At 33.9% G+C, this 20,482-nt stretch overlaps 3 protein-coding genes across 7 annotated transcripts; 1 reads left to right on the forward strand and 2 right to left on the reverse strand.

Annotated features, from left to right (window-relative positions):
* The first annotated feature begins 206 nt into the window (after window positions 1-206).
* On the forward strand, window positions 207-3,831 carry LOC120079407 (transmembrane protein 208 homolog). The gene is made up of 5 exons (XM_039033572.1): window positions 207-443; window positions 1,349-1,542; window positions 2,841-2,925; window positions 3,184-3,249; window positions 3,343-3,831. Exons 1-5 carry the CDS (start codon window positions 360-362, stop codon window positions 3,433-3,435), a joined length of 522 nt encoding a protein of 173 aa, XP_038889500.1. The 5' UTR covers window positions 207-359; the 3' UTR covers window positions 3,436-3,831.
* Window positions 1,549-2,380, reverse strand: LOC120079598. The gene is made up of 2 exons (XM_039033825.1): window positions 2,275-2,380; window positions 1,549-2,120 (listed from the first exon to the last, which is right to left on the reverse strand). Exons 1-2 carry the CDS (start codon window positions 2,378-2,380, stop codon window positions 1,834-1,836), a joined length of 393 nt encoding a protein of 130 aa, XP_038889753.1. The 3' UTR covers window positions 1,549-1,833.
* A 2,962-nt stretch (window positions 3,832-6,793) lies between the features above and the next one.
* On the reverse strand, window positions 6,794-18,923 carry LOC120079788 (autophagy-related protein 18b). 5 transcript variants are annotated; one of them, XM_039034175.1, is made up of 11 exons: window positions 18,767-18,922; window positions 15,880-15,953; window positions 15,072-15,145; window positions 14,836-14,945; window positions 12,035-12,126; window positions 11,579-11,691; window positions 10,978-11,097; window positions 10,199-10,344; window positions 9,140-9,256; window positions 8,784-8,849; window positions 6,794-7,264 (listed from the first exon to the last, which is right to left on the reverse strand). In XM_039034175.1, exons 1-11 carry the CDS (start codon window positions 18,823-18,825, stop codon window positions 7,123-7,125), a joined length of 1,113 nt encoding a protein of 370 aa, XP_038890103.1. In that variant the 5' UTR covers window positions 18,826-18,922; the 3' UTR covers window positions 6,794-7,122. The 5 variants fall into 5 exon arrangements, with proteins under 5 accessions (XP_038890103.1, XP_038890102.1, XP_038890105.1 ...); XM_039034174.1 differs by having other exon boundaries at window positions 10,199-10,347; XM_039034176.1 differs by having other exon boundaries at window positions 7,121-7,549; window positions 10,199-10,347; window positions 18,767-18,923.
* Between the last annotated feature and the right edge of the window lie 1,559 nt (window positions 18,924-20,482).

The raw sequence follows: 20,482 nt of genomic DNA on the forward strand, positions 1-20,482 counted from the left end.
CGTGTACCCGATACACGATTTAGTGCTAATCGTATACCGGGTACACGATTTAAAAATCTATTTTTGACAATACTTTCACATACACGATTTAAAAACCTATTTTTGACAATACTTCCACTCCTACCTATTTTTGTCATTGTATATTAAAAAAAAAATCATCTCAATATTTTCAAATATTCGTCCTTTCCATAAATTTAATGAATATTAGGATTCCGCCATCCCCAATTTACACGTGAAATCAAAATCAGATGCGCCATTGTTCTTCTTCCTCCTCTTCGGTTCATTCAGATACCCAGCCATAAACTCACCAACATTTTGCTGCAATTTCCCCTCACAGTTTCGGAATCGAGCTCACATAGATGGCAAACCAAGGTGCAAAGAAGCGCAAGGAAGAGAACGCTCGTCATGTGGCGAATCTCCGTCGCCTTATCATAGCCTGCAACGTATGAACTTCTATTTCATCATTTCTCTCAATTTTTCTTCACTTTTACATCCGTACTTAATGATTTATTATTCTTGTTCATAATTGAGTCTACTTGTTGAAAGATCTATGGAGTTCTAAGTCAAAATCTATCGGTTTTTCCTTTGTATTATGCGTTTTACTTCTGGTGATTTGACTTGGAATTCGGAGGTGGAAGTAATTTTGCAGGGTGATATAATTTTTCATAAGGAAGCAACAATTGATTGTGTCCTAATGTTGATAATCGAATATTCTTGTTATAAGATTTTCTGGAGCTCCTCGAAGTAATCAAAATTACGTTTCGTTTTCTTTAATTGACTTGGAAGTAATTATAGGGTTGGATGAGGTGTTTGTTTCATAAACAAACAATTTACTATTGCGTTCTCTGTCCATCTACTGAAAATTTTAATTTATCAAATTCACTTCTAATGTTATGGAACGAAGAGTGAAGAAAGTCTTTATTTGTTTATTTATTTTTCTTGGGTAAAAATCCCCAAATGCATGTTCTCCAAATCAGACTATTGTAAATTAAAGTTGCGCAGGTATCAACAAATGTGCACTAGAAACGTAGGAATGTAAGGTTGAGGAAGATCTTTAGTGATTTCTTCAGAGCAATATGAGATGACTTGAAAATTGAAAGATGGAGAGTTAATTTAGATTGTTTATATGTTTCATGCAGTAAGTTCAGATTTTTTTTTCTTGGTCTGTAAATTCTTGTTTAGGTTTTCTAACTTTTTTCTTTAAGATTTGTCAAAGTTATAACTTATAAGCATCCTTCTGAGCATATCCTGAAACTTCGTCATGTTTGCTCTAACCATAATTCATTAAGCCTAAGAGTGCAGCGTGGCTTATGTTGTTTACTCTGTGTAACTTGAGTTGTTTATGCAGGTTATCTATATCTTGGTTCGGATGCTGATCTTTCATTCAAGTTTCACCTGGAAACACTGGATTGGTCTGATTGTCACATCCGCAGCTTATTTTATTCCTTACAACCAACTTGAAAAAATGGCAAACCCAACCTATGGCGATGATGGTGAACTTCTAGATGGTGGATTTGATATGAGTACTGGTGGAATTTGTGGGTATGTCTTCTGTCTTCTTAATGTATATCATCACATGTCAGTTTCATGCATGTTTTTTGTCACCATTATGTAAAGTATAATCGTTGAGTACAGACCTGGCATATTTAATTGTTCTGTGACCCAATTTTAAGGTGAGCCGTTTCTCTGAAACTTGCTAAGCATTGGTATGATATTGTTCACCAAAGATCAAATTTCTGGAGGAAACTGAAGCTGTTTTTCCTGGTTGTCATTCCAAAATTCAGTATTAAATGCTTGAAATGGAAGTAACTAGTGATTTGCTGGGCTTAACTCTCATTTCTTCCCACTCTTCTTAAGCCCAGCACCTCCAAAGGGGTACCCCTTCTGTTGGGCCTTTGCTCTAAGATCCCTGGGCGCCTTTTCTTCTTCCTTCATCTTTTGAATATTGGCCATACCAACCTCGTCAGAATCTTTCTTCTCATCATTGGGTAGCTTCAGAGGCCTTGCTTTCCCCCTTTGCTTGTATGACAGCTGAGATAACGGTTTGGCCCAAGTAAAAAAAAAAAAAAAGAGAGAGAGAGCGAGAGAGAGAGAGATCGCTCGTGCACGGCAATTGATGGCTCAATTCACTGATATACAACTGCAGCATATTATTCTATTTCAGTTCCCTCTGTGGATATCATTTCCTTTCCTCCTGAATTTCAGGACTAAATTGGCTTTCATTTATAGCATTGGGAATTGATATTTAGTATACTTGTCTATTGGCGTATTAACTCTCCATGAGGGAAATATACACAACAATCATGGTTGTTTGGCCATTTGCTTTTACTGGATCTTTGAATTTTCTTTCTTGAAGATATTTCAAATTGGATATTGACATATAAGCAAGCTCGCAGCTTAAAAAGGTATTGGCCTATTGGTTTTAAGCTTTTTGGGAAATGGTCCTGCTCCACTGATTGCTTTTATCAATGGACGTGTTTGATAGATCATCAAAGTGACGAATAAATCCATGCTAATGTTTATGTCTTTACAAAATATTGAGAGGTTTTGTGTGGGGTTTTTCCATTCAGCTGTAAAGGTGGTGTTCGGTAGAGATTGAGTTTTAAATCATTTGAACCTGGAAAATATTGTTATAGCAACATGGAGCTGTGGTTTTTTATAATATGGATGAAGTATTTGACTTTGTCGCTACACCAGTTGTGAACCAATATGTTCATATGACTACAAGTTCTTTGAAGCCCCCCTGAGCTGTATTGGCTTAAGGCTTCCATCCATAAGCGATTTCTTGGCATTTCAATAATTAATTGAAATTTTTTGATGGTTTATCTTGTTTTTTGCAGCTATTTGCATGATGTGATCTACATTACAAGCTTTGTGCAAATAATGTCAATCCTGTCTGGGAAGTTTTGGTACACCTACCTTGTGGTAAGGTTCAAACACTTTTGATATTGAACTTAGACATGTTTAGTGCTAATATTATAGCCTAGGGCAAACCTCGATAGTTGGGTGTGAAATAATATCAATGACTCAATAATTTATCTTTCTGAAATGACTTTAATTGTACATCTATTAATTTATGTTTCTCTCTAAACATGAATTTTTGTGCATCTGAAAGAAAATTCAAAATATATTACCTGGAGGCATATCTCACTAGTATGTAATGTTCATTTTTCTGTTCTGCAGATTCCAGCATTTGGGATATATAAATCTTCTGGTTTAATTCGAGGTTTGTTATCGCAAGGTTCAGAGGTAATCTATCCCCACTCCAAACAAGATTTCTGTATTAAAAAATGAGGCCTGTTCTTCTCTTTTCATTTATGTGTATACCTATGTGTCATTTAGGATGAACCCGAGGACGAGAAGACTCGGAAGAAGAGGGAAAAGATGGAGAAGAAAGCTTCAAGAGTGAAATTTGTGAAGACCAAGAATAGATAATCTTCTCTTCAAAATGAAAACCAATCAACTTCAAAGATATCAGATGCAAATCTGAGCAGATGGATTGCATCACAGTCAAGTTCTAGGTACAAGTTGAGGTTAGTTTAAGTGAAATGTTTATGTATTAATCTGACTAATTATAACAGGTTTAAGGGGCTGAAAGTGAAACATATCATTGTAAACTCCATTCTGTCAACTGAGCATTTTGGAAGTCCCACTTTCCTCTTTCAAAATGACACCACAACCCACAGGTACACAACTTTTGAAGCTTTGGTTTCATTTAGAAGAGACAAATCTAGGAGAGGGATGTCAAAGCAATAGTTAAATCTCTTCTAATTTGTTTCTACACATTTTTGCTTCCCATTTCTAAGTTTTGGTCCCATGGTATCTGGACAAGCTAGAGCTCAGCCACCTTCCCCATTACATTTGCTTCTTTTGTTTAATCAAGGTCCGTTTGGTAACCATTTTATTTTTTGCTTTTGGTTTTTGAAAATTAAGCTCATTTCTTCTCATTTTCTTTCAATGATTTGTATCTTTTTTAAGTACAATAGTTGAATTCTTAGTCAAATTAAAAAAATAAAAAAATAAATTTTTAGAAGTTACTTTTCAAAATTTGGCTTGGTTTTTTTAAATCATTGGTGAAAAGTAGATAATAAAGGAAGAAATTTGGAGGTGTAAGTGGTGTTTGACTTAGTTTTCAAAAACCAAAAAATCAAAATGAAATGGTTACCAAACGAGATCTGGACATTGTGAAAATTGGTTCTCCGAAAATATTTTTTTGCATTTTCAAACTGATATATGAAATTATACTCTTAAACTTTGGAGTCGTGTTATAAAATTTCAAAGTAATAATTATATCAATTTAAACTTTTATAAGTGAATCAAATTAAATTATTTGTTAGAATGTGGAGCAGTTTTTACTTGGTTTAAATTTTAATTAAAATTAGTTTTAAATCATTTAAATAAAATCATTATTCTATAAAAATTTCACCAAAGTAGCAAGAAATGCAACTTTTACAAAATTAGTAGAAGAAAATAATGAAAGATGAGTTGATGAAAAAACATAACTACCGGTTTGATTTTTGCATCTCTCTGTAATTTGTATTAGTTAATTTTTATCATTAAAGAAGTTAGTTCAAGGTTATTTATTAGTGGGTTTAAAGCGGTTTTTTTAAATAAAAAGTTGAGTTTAAATTAATTTATTTACGAAAGCCTAAGTTTAAACCGATATACTTATTCCTTTGCAGAAAGAAAATAAATTGTTTCTTTTCCTTAATATAAAATACTTTTTCTAGTTGATTTTTTTAATTAATTAATTAATTATTTATTTTTATATAAATCTACAGTGTAGGACTCAGCGAATTGGGTGGAATAAAACGCAAAACCAACCATTTCAAGTGGATTAAAACTCAAAACTACTAATTTCATCGATTGATTTTTAACTTTCTAGTTCGTGTCAATTAGTACATTAAATTTTATTTTATTTTTTTAAAAAAAAACTTAGTTCCTTAAATTAATAATTATTAACTCAAACACTATACTCTTCGATTAAAGTTTTTCTAAATTCTATCAGAGGACTGTTAAATTGAAAATCCACGTGTGAAGGCTGTCATTTTATAAATAGAACTGTTAAATTGAAAATGCACGTGTGAAGGTAGTCATTTTATATTTTATATTAAGAAAAGAGAAAATTATCGTTAAACATACATGATAATGAAGATTCTCTATGTTGCAAAAAGTAATGACAACATCTTTGTGATGGTAATATCTAAACTCCAATTGTCAATTTATACGATATGCTCATTAACATTTAAAAATATGAAATGCTAATACGAGTAGATGGAACATCACACATTGTATCGCATGCTCATTAACATGAGCAAAAATCTCTTTAGCATGTCATTGGTTAGAATAGTTTCACCTTCATCGTATACATTTTAAACATCTTACTTTCTATAAGATCTGTCGAAGGTAGATTGCATCTTTTTTAGTATAACAATTAAAGAGATGAATGATTGAATAAATGTTAATTGCACTAAAACCAAAAGATATATTTAACATATTCTTGCTATCTTAATATCCCTCTTGCCTTGTGAATACTTAAAAAAAAGAACATGTTCTTGCTAGCAAAATGATTCTCTCCAATTTATTCTCGCCAAAAAACTTTGCTCGACTGTATTACATCAATTTTTCAAATTGCTTTATACACTTTTTTGAGTTGTTCTATATTAGGTAACGTTTACCAATTAGAAATGAAAATTAGCCTAACTGTAATGAAACTTATTGATGAATAAATCATATTGGATTTAAATTGTAAACGTAATTTTATAGCTATTGATCGTGTTTATTTAGAATTTCGAATCTATTACATTTATTATTATCGCTACCATTGATTCTAACAATAACCATAACGGTGACAATAATGATAAAGGTAAGAGTAAATATGACATTCATTATTCTCATACTATTACAATAACATTTGGTAGTGAGTCTCACGTAATTTTCAAATTTTAATTAGATCGAATATCCCCATTCTTCAATCTGCACGATTTGATTACAAATTTAAAGGTGAGTCCAACAATTCATTGCGATTACAACAAGACACAAAGGTGGCCTGGGGAGATGAAATGCTAAAGTAAATTTTCATTATTTTGTAAAATAAAATACAAATTACAGCCTTCAAAGATGCATCCTCAATAACCAAGGAAAAATTCATTTTAATAAATCATCGACAGGTCTCGGCATATTTAACATTTTTTATACTGACAGATATACATGAAATTGAATTTTATTTCTAACGGAATAATAAACTAGGTTATTCCGGAATTTTATAATTGCCGAATAGATTATTAATTAGACACAAAATTTAAATTTAAAAACTTATTAAATACAAAATTAAAAGTTCAAAAATTTATTGAACTTTTCAAATTTCAAGAATCTATTTCTTCAAGGACATATTAGTAATTTAAACTTAAAGTTTTAGATGATGAAATCAATAGTTGAGAACTATAGCTACTTATTCATTTTTTCCCCCCAAGAAATGAGATGAATTAGTGGAAATTCAAAATAATCACAAGTTTGTATCCACTCGATTCAACATAATCCAACCCTATAAATGATGTATGTATTTCAAAAAGCACAATTTGGCTTGATCAAGTCCTTTTGGCCCATCCTTCCTAAACATAGGATGCTTGGATCTTAGCAAGAAAATTTCTAAGCATATAACAATTCATAAAAGACTGTTTTCGATACGATTTTAATGTCAAAATAAGCATAACTTAACTATAATTGATTTATACTCATTTTTTATCATTTATACTCATTTTCTTATCTTAATGATAAAAAAGAACAAACAAAATAATAATAATAATAAATAAATAATCGATAACTTAGCAAAATAATAGAGCACATATCATTTTTTAATTTACATACTTCATGCCATGACTATAGACCACACTATTAATTAACTCTACTGTTGTATTTTCTTTTCTATTTACTGAATTTTGTAAGAACTTTTACCTACGCTGTTGTATTTTAATTAACTCTACTGTTGTATTTTCTCATATAATTTTTTATGAGTTTATTCGATAGGTTGGTTGATTGGAAGCTCTCACCAGCAACGGTGTCATTTGTTGTCATAATGGACAACCTTTCTGAACTCTCTTGGCTTCCATAGAGCAAACAAACTCATAACCTAACGTCGTTGTCGGTGATTGTGGTCATAAGATTGAATTCATGGTCCAGACTTCTCGAGAACTCGTTCTGGTCATTGAGACTTAAGGTGTACTCCTGGAAGTAACCATTGTAGGTTATGATTGCTAATGTGGCCCTGTATTAAAAGCCAAAAATGAAATGAGAGAGAACTTAGTCATTCCTAGAAAAAGAACTATTTCCAAGAAGTTATTTACTTTACTGAGTTTTTCTTTATGGGGTCCTTCAAAGATCACATTCTCGTGAATCATGAATCTAAACATTCTGTGACCTTAACTTTTAGAAATAACTTACCAAAATTGAAATATAGTTTCACTCGAAAGACGGTAACAATTTCTGTAAGCAATCAACAAATCTAAAGCTTCTGAGATGAAAAGTAAGCCGTTCATTTCTGAGAAACTACCTAAATTCAAGTTGGCATTTCATAAGAAATGTGATAGAATCCAAATATACTGAAATATAAATGATGACGAAATTACAAGATAAACTAAGTGTTTGAGGTACTTCGACCCTTCCTTCCTTTAGATCTCTCTCAAACCCTAAATCATTGACCAAAATATAGCTTATCTTCCTCGTTGATACCGAAAAATGGATGAACGGTATATTTGTATTTTTGGAAAGAAAATAGTATCAATGCCCTGCAAAACAAAGAACGCCGAGCACAAACATGCCACATATGCTTTGGCCCATTATTGGGTTGACTAGCTTGGGCCCCATCCTATTTGGTCCATCTGGGCGAAATAATTCGAGGTCAGTTCGAAGACCCAAGTTCTTTTTTTTGTAGGGCATTGGTACTTTTTTCCTCCCAAAAATCCAAATTCATTGCTGATCCATTTTTTGGTATCAACATTCTTCATTCCCCTTCCCTCTATTGATAACAAAATTCAACAACAAACTCACTAACTAAATACAAACATACCCTTAATACCTATTAATATCTCAATTTCTTATCCTATCCTAATAGGATTCCTATCAAAAGGTGTCAAGAGGATGGAGTACTCGCTTGTAAATTTGAAGTTCATAACGCGTCCATTTGACCCTGAGAGTCATAAGCAATCTTGTTTGCAAAATTGAAGTGGCAGTACTCTTAAGAGTATGGGGCTTTGTTAAATAGGATTATAATGAGCAAATATGGTTCTCACCTAATCAAATGGGTTTTACTTGGTGGAATTAAGGAACTTATCCTCCAAAGACCGTTTCATCAACCATTCCATCTCTCTCTTTGTGGTTATGTTTTGTCTCTTATTCTCGACAATTAGAGTTTTTCGTTTTTTTTTCCAAGATATCTATGAGTGTTCGGGCCAGCTTCCACACACCTCAACTCATCTCATAGGAGACCTCGCCTAACTCTACAATATTTGGGTATCAAGAAAACTCATAGGATATTTAAATTCTAGGTAGGTGGCCACTATGGATTGAACTCATTACCTCTTAGTACTTTATCAAACTCATGCTCTTTATTTATCACTAGGCCAATCCAAAATGGTTAACAATTAGTTTTTTGTCCTTTTAAACATTATGTTTTTGTGTTAGGTCTTTTGTAACACCCATTTGTACGTGATCTGGAAATACGTTTGAGGAAGGATAAGTTGCAGAAAGGGGAGCACTCAGGGCTAGCAGAATTACAAATAACTCACCTGCAAGCTACAGTTTCAGAACTTGAAGTGTCAGAAACCCTGTCGACCTTACGTATCACTGCATAGCTGCAAAACAACACTTCATAAACCTTAATAGCAAAGAACCTCAACTTCGAAATTTTCAGCAAAAACTAGGATGATTATGCGATTTTCTAAAAGAAAGCTATATATGTATGCCGAGTCAAAAAAGTTGAGCTTAAACAATTAAAAAGGTTGTGGATCAAAGATCAACGGCATTCTTCTTTTTCTTTTTTTCTTTTTTTTTGGGGGGGGAGGAGGAGGGGGGGCGCTGACTTGAATAATAAAAAAGCACTATGGTTAGATATTACAAAAGAAAATTTTCAATTATGTTATACCTTTTGATTCCTGCTGGTATAGCATTATGAACTATGTGATGATGCGCTGGATCTAGTTTATCACTTATTGAGTCAGGCATTATCGATCCAAGAAAGCCACCTGATCTTCTGCTGCTTCTGAGGAAAAAGGAACCAGATAAGGTCAAGCTAATCAGCAGGACAATCAGATCACCATCTCAATCTCCGTGGCATAAAATCTATTGCTCAAAAAGGATGAAAGAGAGTGAACCATTATGTTTATGCTACACCATGAAGAGCTTACAACAGACTTAATGGCTATGAATTATCAGGAATACCCCCCTCCCAACACCCACCCACTCACACACAGACAAGTTTTAGGGATATCCAAGCACGTGATGTACATGTCAACATGCATTAATAGTAGACAAACTTTTTATATAGCTAGAAAAGATTAAATTTCACAGATGTATGGAATTCCCGATAAGTTTTTAACATAGAATTTATTTTGAGTACACCTCAATCACAATGTGCTCCTATCTACATTCTTCGTTGACATGACCCTCCAAAAATTCATTAACTTTCAGAAGTAGAATTTCTGCCAATGCAAGAAAGTTATCATCGTAACTTCATCTATTTTGCATCAGATCGGACTCAAAATCCAACAGACTGAAAGATTTATATGTTGCTAAGAACCTCAAAGTTCTGTGGTGAAATATAAAAAAGAATGAAGTAATAAAAAAANGGACTCAAAATCCAACAGACTGAAAGATTTATATGTTGCTAAGAACCTCAAAGTTCTGTGGTGAAATATAAAAAAGAATGAAGTAATAAAAAAAGGAATCAAATTAAAAGGTATGTCAGTATTTAAAAGGTTAGGAAAACACATCAAGATCATGATGAATAATGCATATTGACGGTTCACCAAAAATACCTATGACGTGAAGCGGAACATATGTGCATAAAACTAAAGCCTAGCCGTAAAGATACCAACTAAAGAATCCCACAAGCATGCGTAAATACTCGTACAACATTATGTAAAAAAAATAATTTAACCTCATTCCTGGATTTCTGAAGAGAAAACAGATGCATAATAGTCACCTTTGGTTTATAGCAAATCCAAGAGGAAAAACATGAACAGAACCAGAGGAACTAGTTGCCACCAGAATTTCTGGAACTTGAGAACATGGCCCAAAAGACAAGGAAAATATAGTTGATGGATATGATCCTCTGCGGAAACTATATGACTGCTAAAAATTTTGAGTTAGATATCATCTCAAGAAGGAAAAATTCTTCGACATGGTCGACAAAAAGATGGCAGAATTACCAAAGAAATGAAAGAGGTGAATTTACTTATAATTTAACCCGGTTGATATTTATTTTATTTTGCTGCAAAATACACACACACTTGTTTATTTGTTTTATTTTGGTTTTAAAGTTTTTGGTCTCAAAATTTTGTATAAAGAAGGAAAAACCAAAAAAAAAAAAAAAGAAGAAGAAGAAGAAGAAGCTTCACAGAGACGGACAGAACAAAAACAAAAAGTAGTTCCCTGCTTTCAAGATGAATATAGCTCGCCCAATCACAAATATGCAAGTTGTTAATAATTTTCAATGCGTCAGAAGGGGTAGTCTTGACATTCAATGCTATCAATCTCAAACCATTTTTGCTCCAATAACTTTACCGGGAAAATGTGAATTTGTTCTGACCAGTCCAAAAGCCACAGAAGGTTTTAGTATAAGGTTCTAGAAGGGATAGGATGGTAAAAACTCATTTTCTGATCATGATTTCAAAAATCATTCAAAGCATCTTACACGGTTGGCGGTAAATAACCAATATAAATGTACAGAGACTTTTGAGGGCATGGTATAGTATTCTCCACCTTAGTTGCTTCTGATACCAGATGCACTCTAATCATAGTTCCTTGTTCTGATGCTGTTGCTATGTACATCCCATTTGAAGAAAGGACCATTGTGGCCAGCGGTGCACGATGAGCATCTATCTGTAATTAAATTTCCACAAAACAATAAGCTAAAATTAAAAAAGGGATTAAAAAACAAAATTCGTCAATTAAAAAGGATAAATTGCATAAATTATTGCCATTTAAGGCCATGGTCAATAAGTAAAACTCAAAGTATCAATTAGAAATATGAAAAAACTGAAACTATCAAGGATGTTCGATTGTTCTAAGAATGTGACAGTACAGACTAGATCCTGTTCCCAAATTTTCCTGAAACGAGTCTCTGCACTTTTACCCATTCTCACAGATGCATATTTAACTAGGATCTACAAATTTGCATTACTAACCATGGCAATTCTTTTGTTCCACAAAAAAAAAAAAAACCCAACAACAACAACAACAAAAAAAACATAAAATAAAACCATGACAGTTAATAAAAAATACAGATCATGTCAGACAACAATTTTTAATTGTATCCTACATCTTATTCTTCCTTCCCAACAAGGAAAGTTCAAGCCCAAACCTCGCAGTGCAACTGAAGCTCCATGACATTGTACAGCAACAGAGATCCCTTCGTGATGCTGGCTGGAATAGCTAAGAAGCAACCGTCCAAACTAGGGGAGAATGCACAGGTTCCTAAGAATTTTAATTTTCGGAAAAGAACCCACAGTCACTAACAAGTTTTTATTACTTACACATCAGAATAAAAACCCAACTTATTAAGCATGTAAGATTTGGGTCAACTTATTAAGCATGTAAGCCTTTTCTTGATTGTGTCTACGGTAGTAATGAGCCATAAAAATATAAACATGACAGAGTTAAAAGTTCTTTACCAAGTTCAAGCATTACAATGAGCACATGAAAATTCTTGAACAGAACAGCAATGTAAATAAATGCTAGAAACTTTGACAAAATTCTCTATCATGAACATAGTGTGCCACGGATAGCAAGTACATACAGGAATATATACCAACCTGACCTTTTGAATTTGGTACTGTATCAATCCTGTCCAAGATTGTGAGACTATTTATGTCGTATATGTATGTCTTATCTTGCAGTAGTACAACAAGTCTGCATTTTCCATCAAATCTTAGAATCAGTACAGATCAAAATACTGTTAGAAAAACAAAAAGAAAACTTTATAAGTTCCTATTTTATTTTATTACAACTTATTTTGAGAGGAGAAACAAATTTCATTGATAAATGAAATGAAGGGAGCATAATGGACCAACACCTATGGGTGAATAATAAAAGACCATGCCAACTGGAAATGAAAGATGAAAGACTATATAATCTCCGAAAAGGTATCTATGCTACCACTACAATGTATGAAATAAAATCAAATCCAAAAAACTACCGAAAGATGAGAAAACATCCTTGAAAATCCTTGCATTCCTTTTCATACCATAAATACCAGATTACTACTACAATAACTGACACAATTATTCTCAACTTAACTCGAAAACAAAAGTTACTGATGCTTGTAAAGTTCAGTTGGTTAATGGTCATGATGAACTCATAAATTCCTCTTCTGAAAATGGAAGGGTCTAGTGCACCCACCATTTCCATAAACAAATTTCCTTCTAGTAAATCAAGTATGTTTGATGGTTTTAGTTTTACTTAAAGGATAAGTACACTTTTTTTTTTCTTTCAATAATAGACCACAAAGATTGGATTTCCAATTAGAAGAAATAGTCTAAAAGTCCATCGCAGACCGCATCAAGAACTAACTTCAGGTGGGGGAGCATTGCAAAACGACATTTTGGCTAGCAAATTTACATATTTTCGCCACTTCCATCAACAAGTACAACCAAAAAGAGGGAAAATAAAAACACAAACTACACCCAAGAATTGAAGCCACCAAAAAGAAAATTACAGGATATTTTCTCAAAAGCTAATTGATAGCTCTCCAAAGGAGCTATTTATTCCCACCTAAATCTTGTTGGTTCTTAAGTATTTAATGTTTTATCGAGGGTTTTTGACAGATAAAAGAGCAGAGGAGACCATCGGGACGTTTTGGATGCATTTCAAGCTTAAATGAATCAAGAAACAGGAAAAGAGGGAAAATGACATTTTTGCCCCAGCGAAAGTGCGACAGCACTACGAATTTTGATGGGGAAAAAAAGAGAGGCGCACGTGGATGGATCAATCGCAGGGGGCAGAGGCGCTATGCACGATGCCCAACGGCCTGTTGAAGTGCCGCGACGCTACTCCAAAATTTTCTATAAATACTCCCTCCTATTTAGGGTTTTGGACACACAATAGAGAGAAGAATGCACAATGTAATGGAGAGTAGAGAGGCCGTCAGTCCAACCTATCTTTCATTATCTTTGCATTTTCTTTTAGGTTAGATTTTACTATTTTAGGGTTGTATTCCATGGATCGGATCAATTCATCTCTTCTTCCTTCGTCGATGAAGTCGTTGAGGTGAGTTTCTCGGTTCTAGGTCTTGGGATGTAACCTATGTAATGACTTTGAGGATTCTTTGCATTAATTTCATATTGAGTTTATGCATCCTTGAATGTTTTTTCATTTTCGATTTATGTTTGTCGGTTTGACTGACAATCGTTCCTTTGAATGTAATTCGATTGCTAAAGATTTTTAGACTTGCACGATGTATTGTTTCTTCGTCTAGCTTAAGTCATTGAGTAACAAAAGTTGAATCTTGCATGCTAGGGTTTTTTAGTCTAGTCTTGGATCCTAAATTGTTTGGTTTGATTTGGTTCAAGGAAACTAGGTTAATCAAGTTGGCTATTCAATTAATTAACTTCACAATAGAAACCTAGGGCTTAATTTAAGTTTTAATTGATTCTTCACAACCACTAACGAATTTGGTAGAATTGATTGCATTTAGTTAATTAGGGCTTCACTAGAAGTTTTAATTAAACTTAGGTCACTTGCATGATTGAGTCTTAATTAGTTGTCTGCCTTTGTAGATGCTTGTTAGGGCCAATCAAACAAGTTGTTGTGTCAAGCATAATCAATATGAGTTAATAAAAATAATCCGATGATGAGGAATTACATAGGAACCCAATTACTCCCAAGGGATAGAATATTCAACCCTTGAGTACATTTACCCGTTTTATTTTAAATTTCACATTCATTCTCTATACCATACCAAACCCCCCATTTATTGCTACAACTAGCAAATTAGCCTAACAAACAAATCGTGCTTCCCTATGGATCGACCCAGATTTGCCACTGTTACTACATCTTTTTAGTAATAGGAGTAGTTTGGTTATATATAAATTCTTTTCTTTTGATTTGTGGTCTTTTGGGGGCGACACCAAAAAGGCTAGATGACTAATGATAGAAAAAAAGAGGATAACCCAAATGTGAGAAATATCTTATACTCTTAAATTTAATAATAGGAAGATGGCTTCTTGGATTAAATAGGCTTGATTACATAGATACTAGATTTGAAAGGTAGGTAAAATAGTCAATGGTTAATAACTTAATATATAAGAAAATGTCAAAAATATTCAAGACATATGGATCAATAATTAGTATTCAGATCATCTGCCCTAGCTTCATCTCTCAAGTTCATTTATAAAATTCTGTCAACTACAAATTAGCATACAAGATACCCCTGCCACCAATTTGTTCAAGTTACCAACTACCATCAGCAGTTTCATACTAAAATCAAATCCATAAGATATAAAATATAATAAAAATTTGTATTTACCACATCATCATAATGGAATGTGCGTCTCTTGTAATATATAACCATTTTTAGAAAAATAATGCAACTTAAACAGCTAAATTTTCTTCTCTCTTTACCTTTTCCTATTCATGCGAACAGCTAGTATTGAAGTTAAAAAATTCAGTTCTCTAAGAGCATTTCCACTCATTGTATTAAACAAGCAAAGACGACGTGGGGATAAAGATGGCTGTGGACAATCAAAGAAAAATATATTTTCATTAATTGGCAACCAGGTGCACAAAATGTGCGATAATGCATGTTGCGATAGATAAATATTGAATTGTATCTAAGCTATAGTTAACTTCCAAATCACCTGTTCGCCAGCTCCAACAATGGCAACAAGATTAGAGCTAAATAGCATCTCAACAATATTGAATGCACCAAGAGCTAGCAAAAGAGAATGTGAAAATTTTAGATCAAACACAAATAGTGAACTCAAGAGCTTCATACTTCCAAATACTAAAAAGTAAAAAATCCTCAAGTTCATTCTTTTCAAAATAAAAAATTGTGAACTTGATTGCAAAAACAACAATAGATATCAACTCGTTAAAGAAAACTCAAATTCATTTTTATCTGAACACGAAATCGAGTACTGTGCCCATGTGTTTACATATATGTGTGAAATATAGAGAAAAGATGACGAGAATTAAATTATTTTGCAAACATGTAACATTTCTGATTCCATGCCTTAATAGCAACACTTCATTAACTAGTATCTGGCTATAGACAGTTTCGTGCATGAAAACTATTTCATACAAACACTTCAAGTCTATACTTCATAATTTCTGGAGTTAACTGTAAATATACTTTGTACTAATCTAGAATAAAAAAAAGAAAATTTTGGCGTTCGTCAGGACACATCAAGGCTCCAGCAAGAACTTGACTTCAATCAACAAGACTGAGTATCTTATCACAAAATTTACCAAGCCTGAGTATGTTGCATAGCTAGTCATTTTAGATTAGCATAAGGGGTTCTAACTTCTTTATAGCACAATGCAATTTTTTTAAAAAAAAAACCTTGAACAGTTTCATTTTTTTGTTATTCGGTTCATTATAAAAGCATATTTGCTGAAAAAATTAAAATTAGAACAAAAGACAAAGAATCTAGCTCAAAAACATACCACGTTCATAGCATAGCCTTCCATTATTGGAATCAAATATTCGGAAACCATCTCTCGTGCCTATTGCAAATAAACTGCCAATTCCAACCAAACCAATATCTTAGATATTTATCTATTTATTTGTTATTATCATTATTTGCTTCTAATCTGGGGACAACATTCAAAGAGAGTATCGAGACAATAAAAATAACTGAGCAAGAACAGAGTCACACAATTGATCTTTAGCCAAAAGGCTGAGATAAGTATAAGTGGAGGAAAAAAAAATGTCACTAGGCTTTGAACTCTTTACAAAAATACAAACTTGGTTCACCAATTCTCTCGAATTTCAACTCTCAGTTTTTCTTCTCCACAGACTTTCTACAATGGCATAAAGGACCAACATAACTGTAAGCTTCAAATAAAATCTGGACTCCTATAATAACTCAAATCCTATGATTACCAACCATTCATTCAAGTATTGCCATTTAATTCACGCTAACAAATTGTGATCTCAACCTTGATCGTCAATAGCCTTTTTTTTTTCTCTCTTTTTTTTTTAATGAAAACTACTTACATTGAGAAAGAAATGAAAGAATAGACAGGCATACTAAAACCAAGCCCACAAAGAAAGAGAACTCCCTCTACAAGGAGGGACTCCAACTATACAAAAAAATGCCTATAAGATAGTTACAAAAAAAACTTTGAAATCGAAGTCCAGAGAAAAACATGAAATCAAATAAGGGACCAAACATCATAAGGATCCCTATCCAATATCCACTCTCCTGTTCTGTTCGCCCCACAAAACCCATAAGATCGTGCCCACCCCCGCACACCATAAAAAACGGCCTTTCTTCCCAAAAAGCGATCATAGTTCTTACGTCTCTGTGTCGAGCGACCATCAAACCAAACATCTGGAAGAAAGATCCCAAACACAACTCGCATACTCAAATCGTCGATCCAAGTCTTCCTCACCTTCCGACAAAGAATACAACAAAAAGGCCCAACAAGCAAAGGCATCTTCCACACAAGCCCATCCATCATGTTAGCATGATCGTGAAGAACTTGCCAAGTAAAGAACCTCACCTTCCTAGGAATCTTAATCCTCTAAAGAATCGAAAAGACCGACACCCCTAAGGGAGAAAGATCAACCAAATAATGAAAGAAAGACTTACACGAGAACTCTTCCAAAGGATTACGGCTCCAAAATCTAACATCACTTCTCCCTCTTCTAAAGGAATGACTCTTGAGTAAAGAAAGAAGTGTAGCGACATCTGCCGCTTCCCTATCAGAAAGAGAACGACAAAATCCGAAGGAAAAGGAACAAGAGCTCCCAGACCACACGAGAAAACTGGTAAGAAAATGGTTTTTAAGAGACAACAAATGATACAAAACGAGGAAACAAATCACAAAGAGGTCTCTCCCCCATCCAATGATCTTCCTAGAAATATGTATTCCTTAAAGAAACTGGTCCCTTGATGATCTCCCACCTAATCAAGTGCGATCCTTTTCCTTTTCTTTCTCCAACCCCTTCCCAAAGGAAGTCATGCATCAGCTTCTCCAAGCTCTTACACACCTCACAAGGGGCCCTAAAGAGGGAAAAAAAAATACACGGGGATACCACTCAAGATAGATTTGATCAGAGTAAGCCTACCAACTTTTGAAAAGAAACCTTTCTTCTACAAAGCTAACCTACAAATTTTATCAACAACAGGGTTCCACTGAAAAGTAGACTTAGGATTACTTCCAAGAGGAAGAACAAGGTAAGATGAGGGAAAGCTACCAATGCCACAACCGACCAAATCTGCCCAACTTCTACGCTTCTCCTGATCACAATTAATCCCCATAATACAACACTTCCTTCTATTAATCTTCAACCCCGACATCTCTTCAAAGAAAGCTAGAACATGATTCAAGATCAAGAACGAACTATCCTTCCTAGAGCAAAAGAACAAGGTATCATTAGCAAATTGGAGAAGGGATAGGACAACCCTATCCTCCCCCACCTCAAAAGGCTCAATAACATTGCCAACAACATACTTGCTAAGGATTCTACTAAGAACATCCACGACGAGGAGGGAGAGAGGATCCCATTGTCTAAGTCCTCTAGTCGCCACAATAGGCAGTAGTCCTTATCATGACTATGATATTTATCGTTCTAACTACAACAATGATTGAAAATGTTATTTAGTTGACTATTTGTTGTTTTATTACTATACTACGAGCTTGCAAAGTATACTAATAACTTGATGAGTAAACATAGAACTCAAATCTTCTAATTCTTTAAAAGCCACAACAAAGAAAATTTGATTCTATTGTCTTTCAACGAGCCAAGTGTCATTCCAACTTTTTACTCATCATTGAATGTCTTATGTTATCTCTTTATTCATCATTGTGGTTGATAATCTATATAAATTTTATTCAGGCACCATGGTTTGACCTATTGACTGTTGGGGCTAAAAAATAAGTGAAGGGCCTAAAGGGAATGAATTCAAACTATGGTGGGTATCTATCTTGAATTTAAAATCCAACGAGTTTTCTTGATAACCAGATATAGTAAGGTGAGCGTCAGACCATACTCGCATAGATATGTGGGTGTATGAAATTGATTCAAACTCTTCCACGTACAGCGCTTCACAATCGCCACTTAATTTTAGAGGAAACTTTATTAGCTCTATAAGCACCTTTAAAAGAAACCTACAAGCTAGTTCACAAAAAACTCTACACGAACAGAATTACGTAACCAACAGAAAAACACTACATAATTTTCCAATACTCCTCTCCATATGTTACACCAGGAATCACACCTCCAGATTTCATATAATTCAATAAAATTAGTTTCGAAGTAGTTAGAATCAAAGAACGATCAGACCACCATTTGATACACAGAGAAAGAGAAGGAAGAACATACCTAGCGTCCTGATTGAAGGAGGCGCATAGAATTGGGTAAGAAGACGGTTGATTTGCCATGAGAGAGAGAGAGAGAGAGAGAGAGGAGAGAGAATCGTAACTCAGAGATGAGAATCTATTGAAACGGATGTTTGTCTATTCTGAAGCAAAGAAAAGAAGTTGCAGGTCGTAAGACGGTAGACTCGGGCGTGATTGGGTGTCTCTTTTGTCCGTACTTTTCCATCTCGACCGTTCATTTACGTAACATATAACTTAACGTGGACGGCTATGATGAAGTATAAATAAATGAGAAGATCGATTTAATAAAATACCCCATTTATTTTGTTTTTTAAAATTATGGCCCGTTTATGATTGCTAAGACGGTTAAAATATGGTTAAGCGTCCTTACAAATACAAGAATCAAGTCTAAAATATTATATAAAAGAATTTGTAGATATTGTACCATACAAATAAACTTATAGATATTGTACGGACCTTTAATATTAATATTGTTGTTTTCAAAATTTATTAGAGAAATATTGTTATTTTGAAACTTATTAGAGAAATATTGTTGTTTTGGGAGTTCGAGGCTAAAAATCGAGGGTTGAGGATTCGACTAATGTAGAGGTCGAATGTTGAGAACTCGACAAACAAAGAAAAACTTGGAAACATTATGTATAGTAGGGTTGTCGAAGGTTGAAGTTTCAACATACATAAGTCGAAACTTCAACCCTCGACAAGGAAAATGAAATCTTGCTAATTTTGTGATGAGGAACTCGCTCTAGAAGAAAATCTCACTAATTTTGTATATTAGATTGTCAAAGGTTGAAGTTTCGACATACATAAGTCGAAATTTCAACACTCGACAAGGAAGATAAGTGGGTGAAGGAAATCTCGCTAATTTTGTGATGAGGATCTCGCTCTAAAAGGAAATCTCGCTAATTTTGTGATGGGGATCTTGCTCTAGAAGGAAATCTCGCTAATTTTATGATGGGGATCTCGCTCTATAAGGGAATCTCGCTATAAATGTGGTCTGAATCTTGTGAGCATCGCTAGGAAGACTGTTTGTTAAAGAAATGATTGAGGATCTCGCTCTAGAAGGAAATCTCGCTAATTTTGTGATGGGGATCTCGCTCTAGAAGGGAATCTTGCTAGAAATGTGGGTTGAATATCGTGAGCATCGCTAGGAAGACAGTTTGTTAAAGAAATGCAAAAATCTCGCTTTAGAAGAAAATCTCGCTAATTTTGTGATGGGGATGATCTCGCTCTAGAAGGGAATCTCGCTAGAAATGTGGGCTGAATCTCGTGAGCATCGCTAGGAAGATAGTTTGTTAAAGAAATGCTTGAGGATCTCACTCATGAGGAGGATCTTGCTCATAATTGTCTTCACTTTATTTACTTTCCATAGAAATATATATACATGACCAATGAGAAAAAAAGCTAATAATCATTAATGAAAAAATAACAACAATAACAGAATTTTGTTACAACTAATAACTATAATTGAGTAAGTTTAATGCAAGTGCATATATTGAAATTGACTATAATTGAATAAATCTGAAAAAATATGGCCAACCTTGATTTTATTATGAAGTAAATTAAAAAAAGATGTGAGGTCCTATCACCATGTTGCCCCTACTCCGATTCCCCTACACATTTCCCTGCATGCATTGACCGACTGCATGCATGCTCCCTCTGCCAGCCACTGATCCGATTCCCCTCTGCCATAGCCTTAATG

Source organism: Benincasa hispida, chromosome 6 (genome assembly GCF_009727055.1).
Source record: "Benincasa hispida cultivar B227 chromosome 6, ASM972705v1, whole genome shotgun sequence".
NCBI lineage: Eukaryota > Viridiplantae > Streptophyta > Magnoliopsida > Cucurbitales > Cucurbitaceae > Benincasa > Benincasa hispida.

Coding starts and splice junctions, on each gene's coding strand:
- LOC120079407 (XM_039033572.1), top strand. CDS start 360: ATGGCAAACCAAGGTGCAAAGAAGCGCAAGGAAGAGAACGCTCGTCAT. Junction 444..1,348: donor GCCTTATCATAGCCTGCAAC/GTATGAACTTCT, acceptor TTGTTTATGCAG/GTTATCTATATCTTGGTTCG. Junction 1,543..2,840: donor AGTACTGGTGGAATTTGTGG/GTATGTCTTCTG, acceptor TGTTTTTTGCAG/CTATTTGCATGATGTGATCT.
- LOC120079598 (XM_039033825.1), bottom strand. CDS start 2,380: ATGTCAATATCCAATTTGAAATATCTTCAAGAAAGAAAATTCAAAGAT. Junction 2,121..2,274: donor GTATATTTCCCTCATGGAGA/GTTAATACGCCA, acceptor CAGTGAATTGAG/CCATCAATTGCCGTGCACGA.
- LOC120079788 (XM_039034174.1), bottom strand. CDS start 18,825: ATGGCAAATCAACCGTCTTCTTACCCAATTCTATGCGCCTCCTTCAAT. Junction 15,146..15,879: donor AAGGCTATGCTATGAACGTG/GTATGTTTTTGA, acceptor CTCTTTTGCTAG/CTCTTGGTGCATTCAATATT. Junction 12,127..14,835: donor GTTCGCATGAATAGGAAAAG/GTAAAGAGAGAA, acceptor TGGAAAATGCAG/ACTTGTTGTACTACTGCAAG.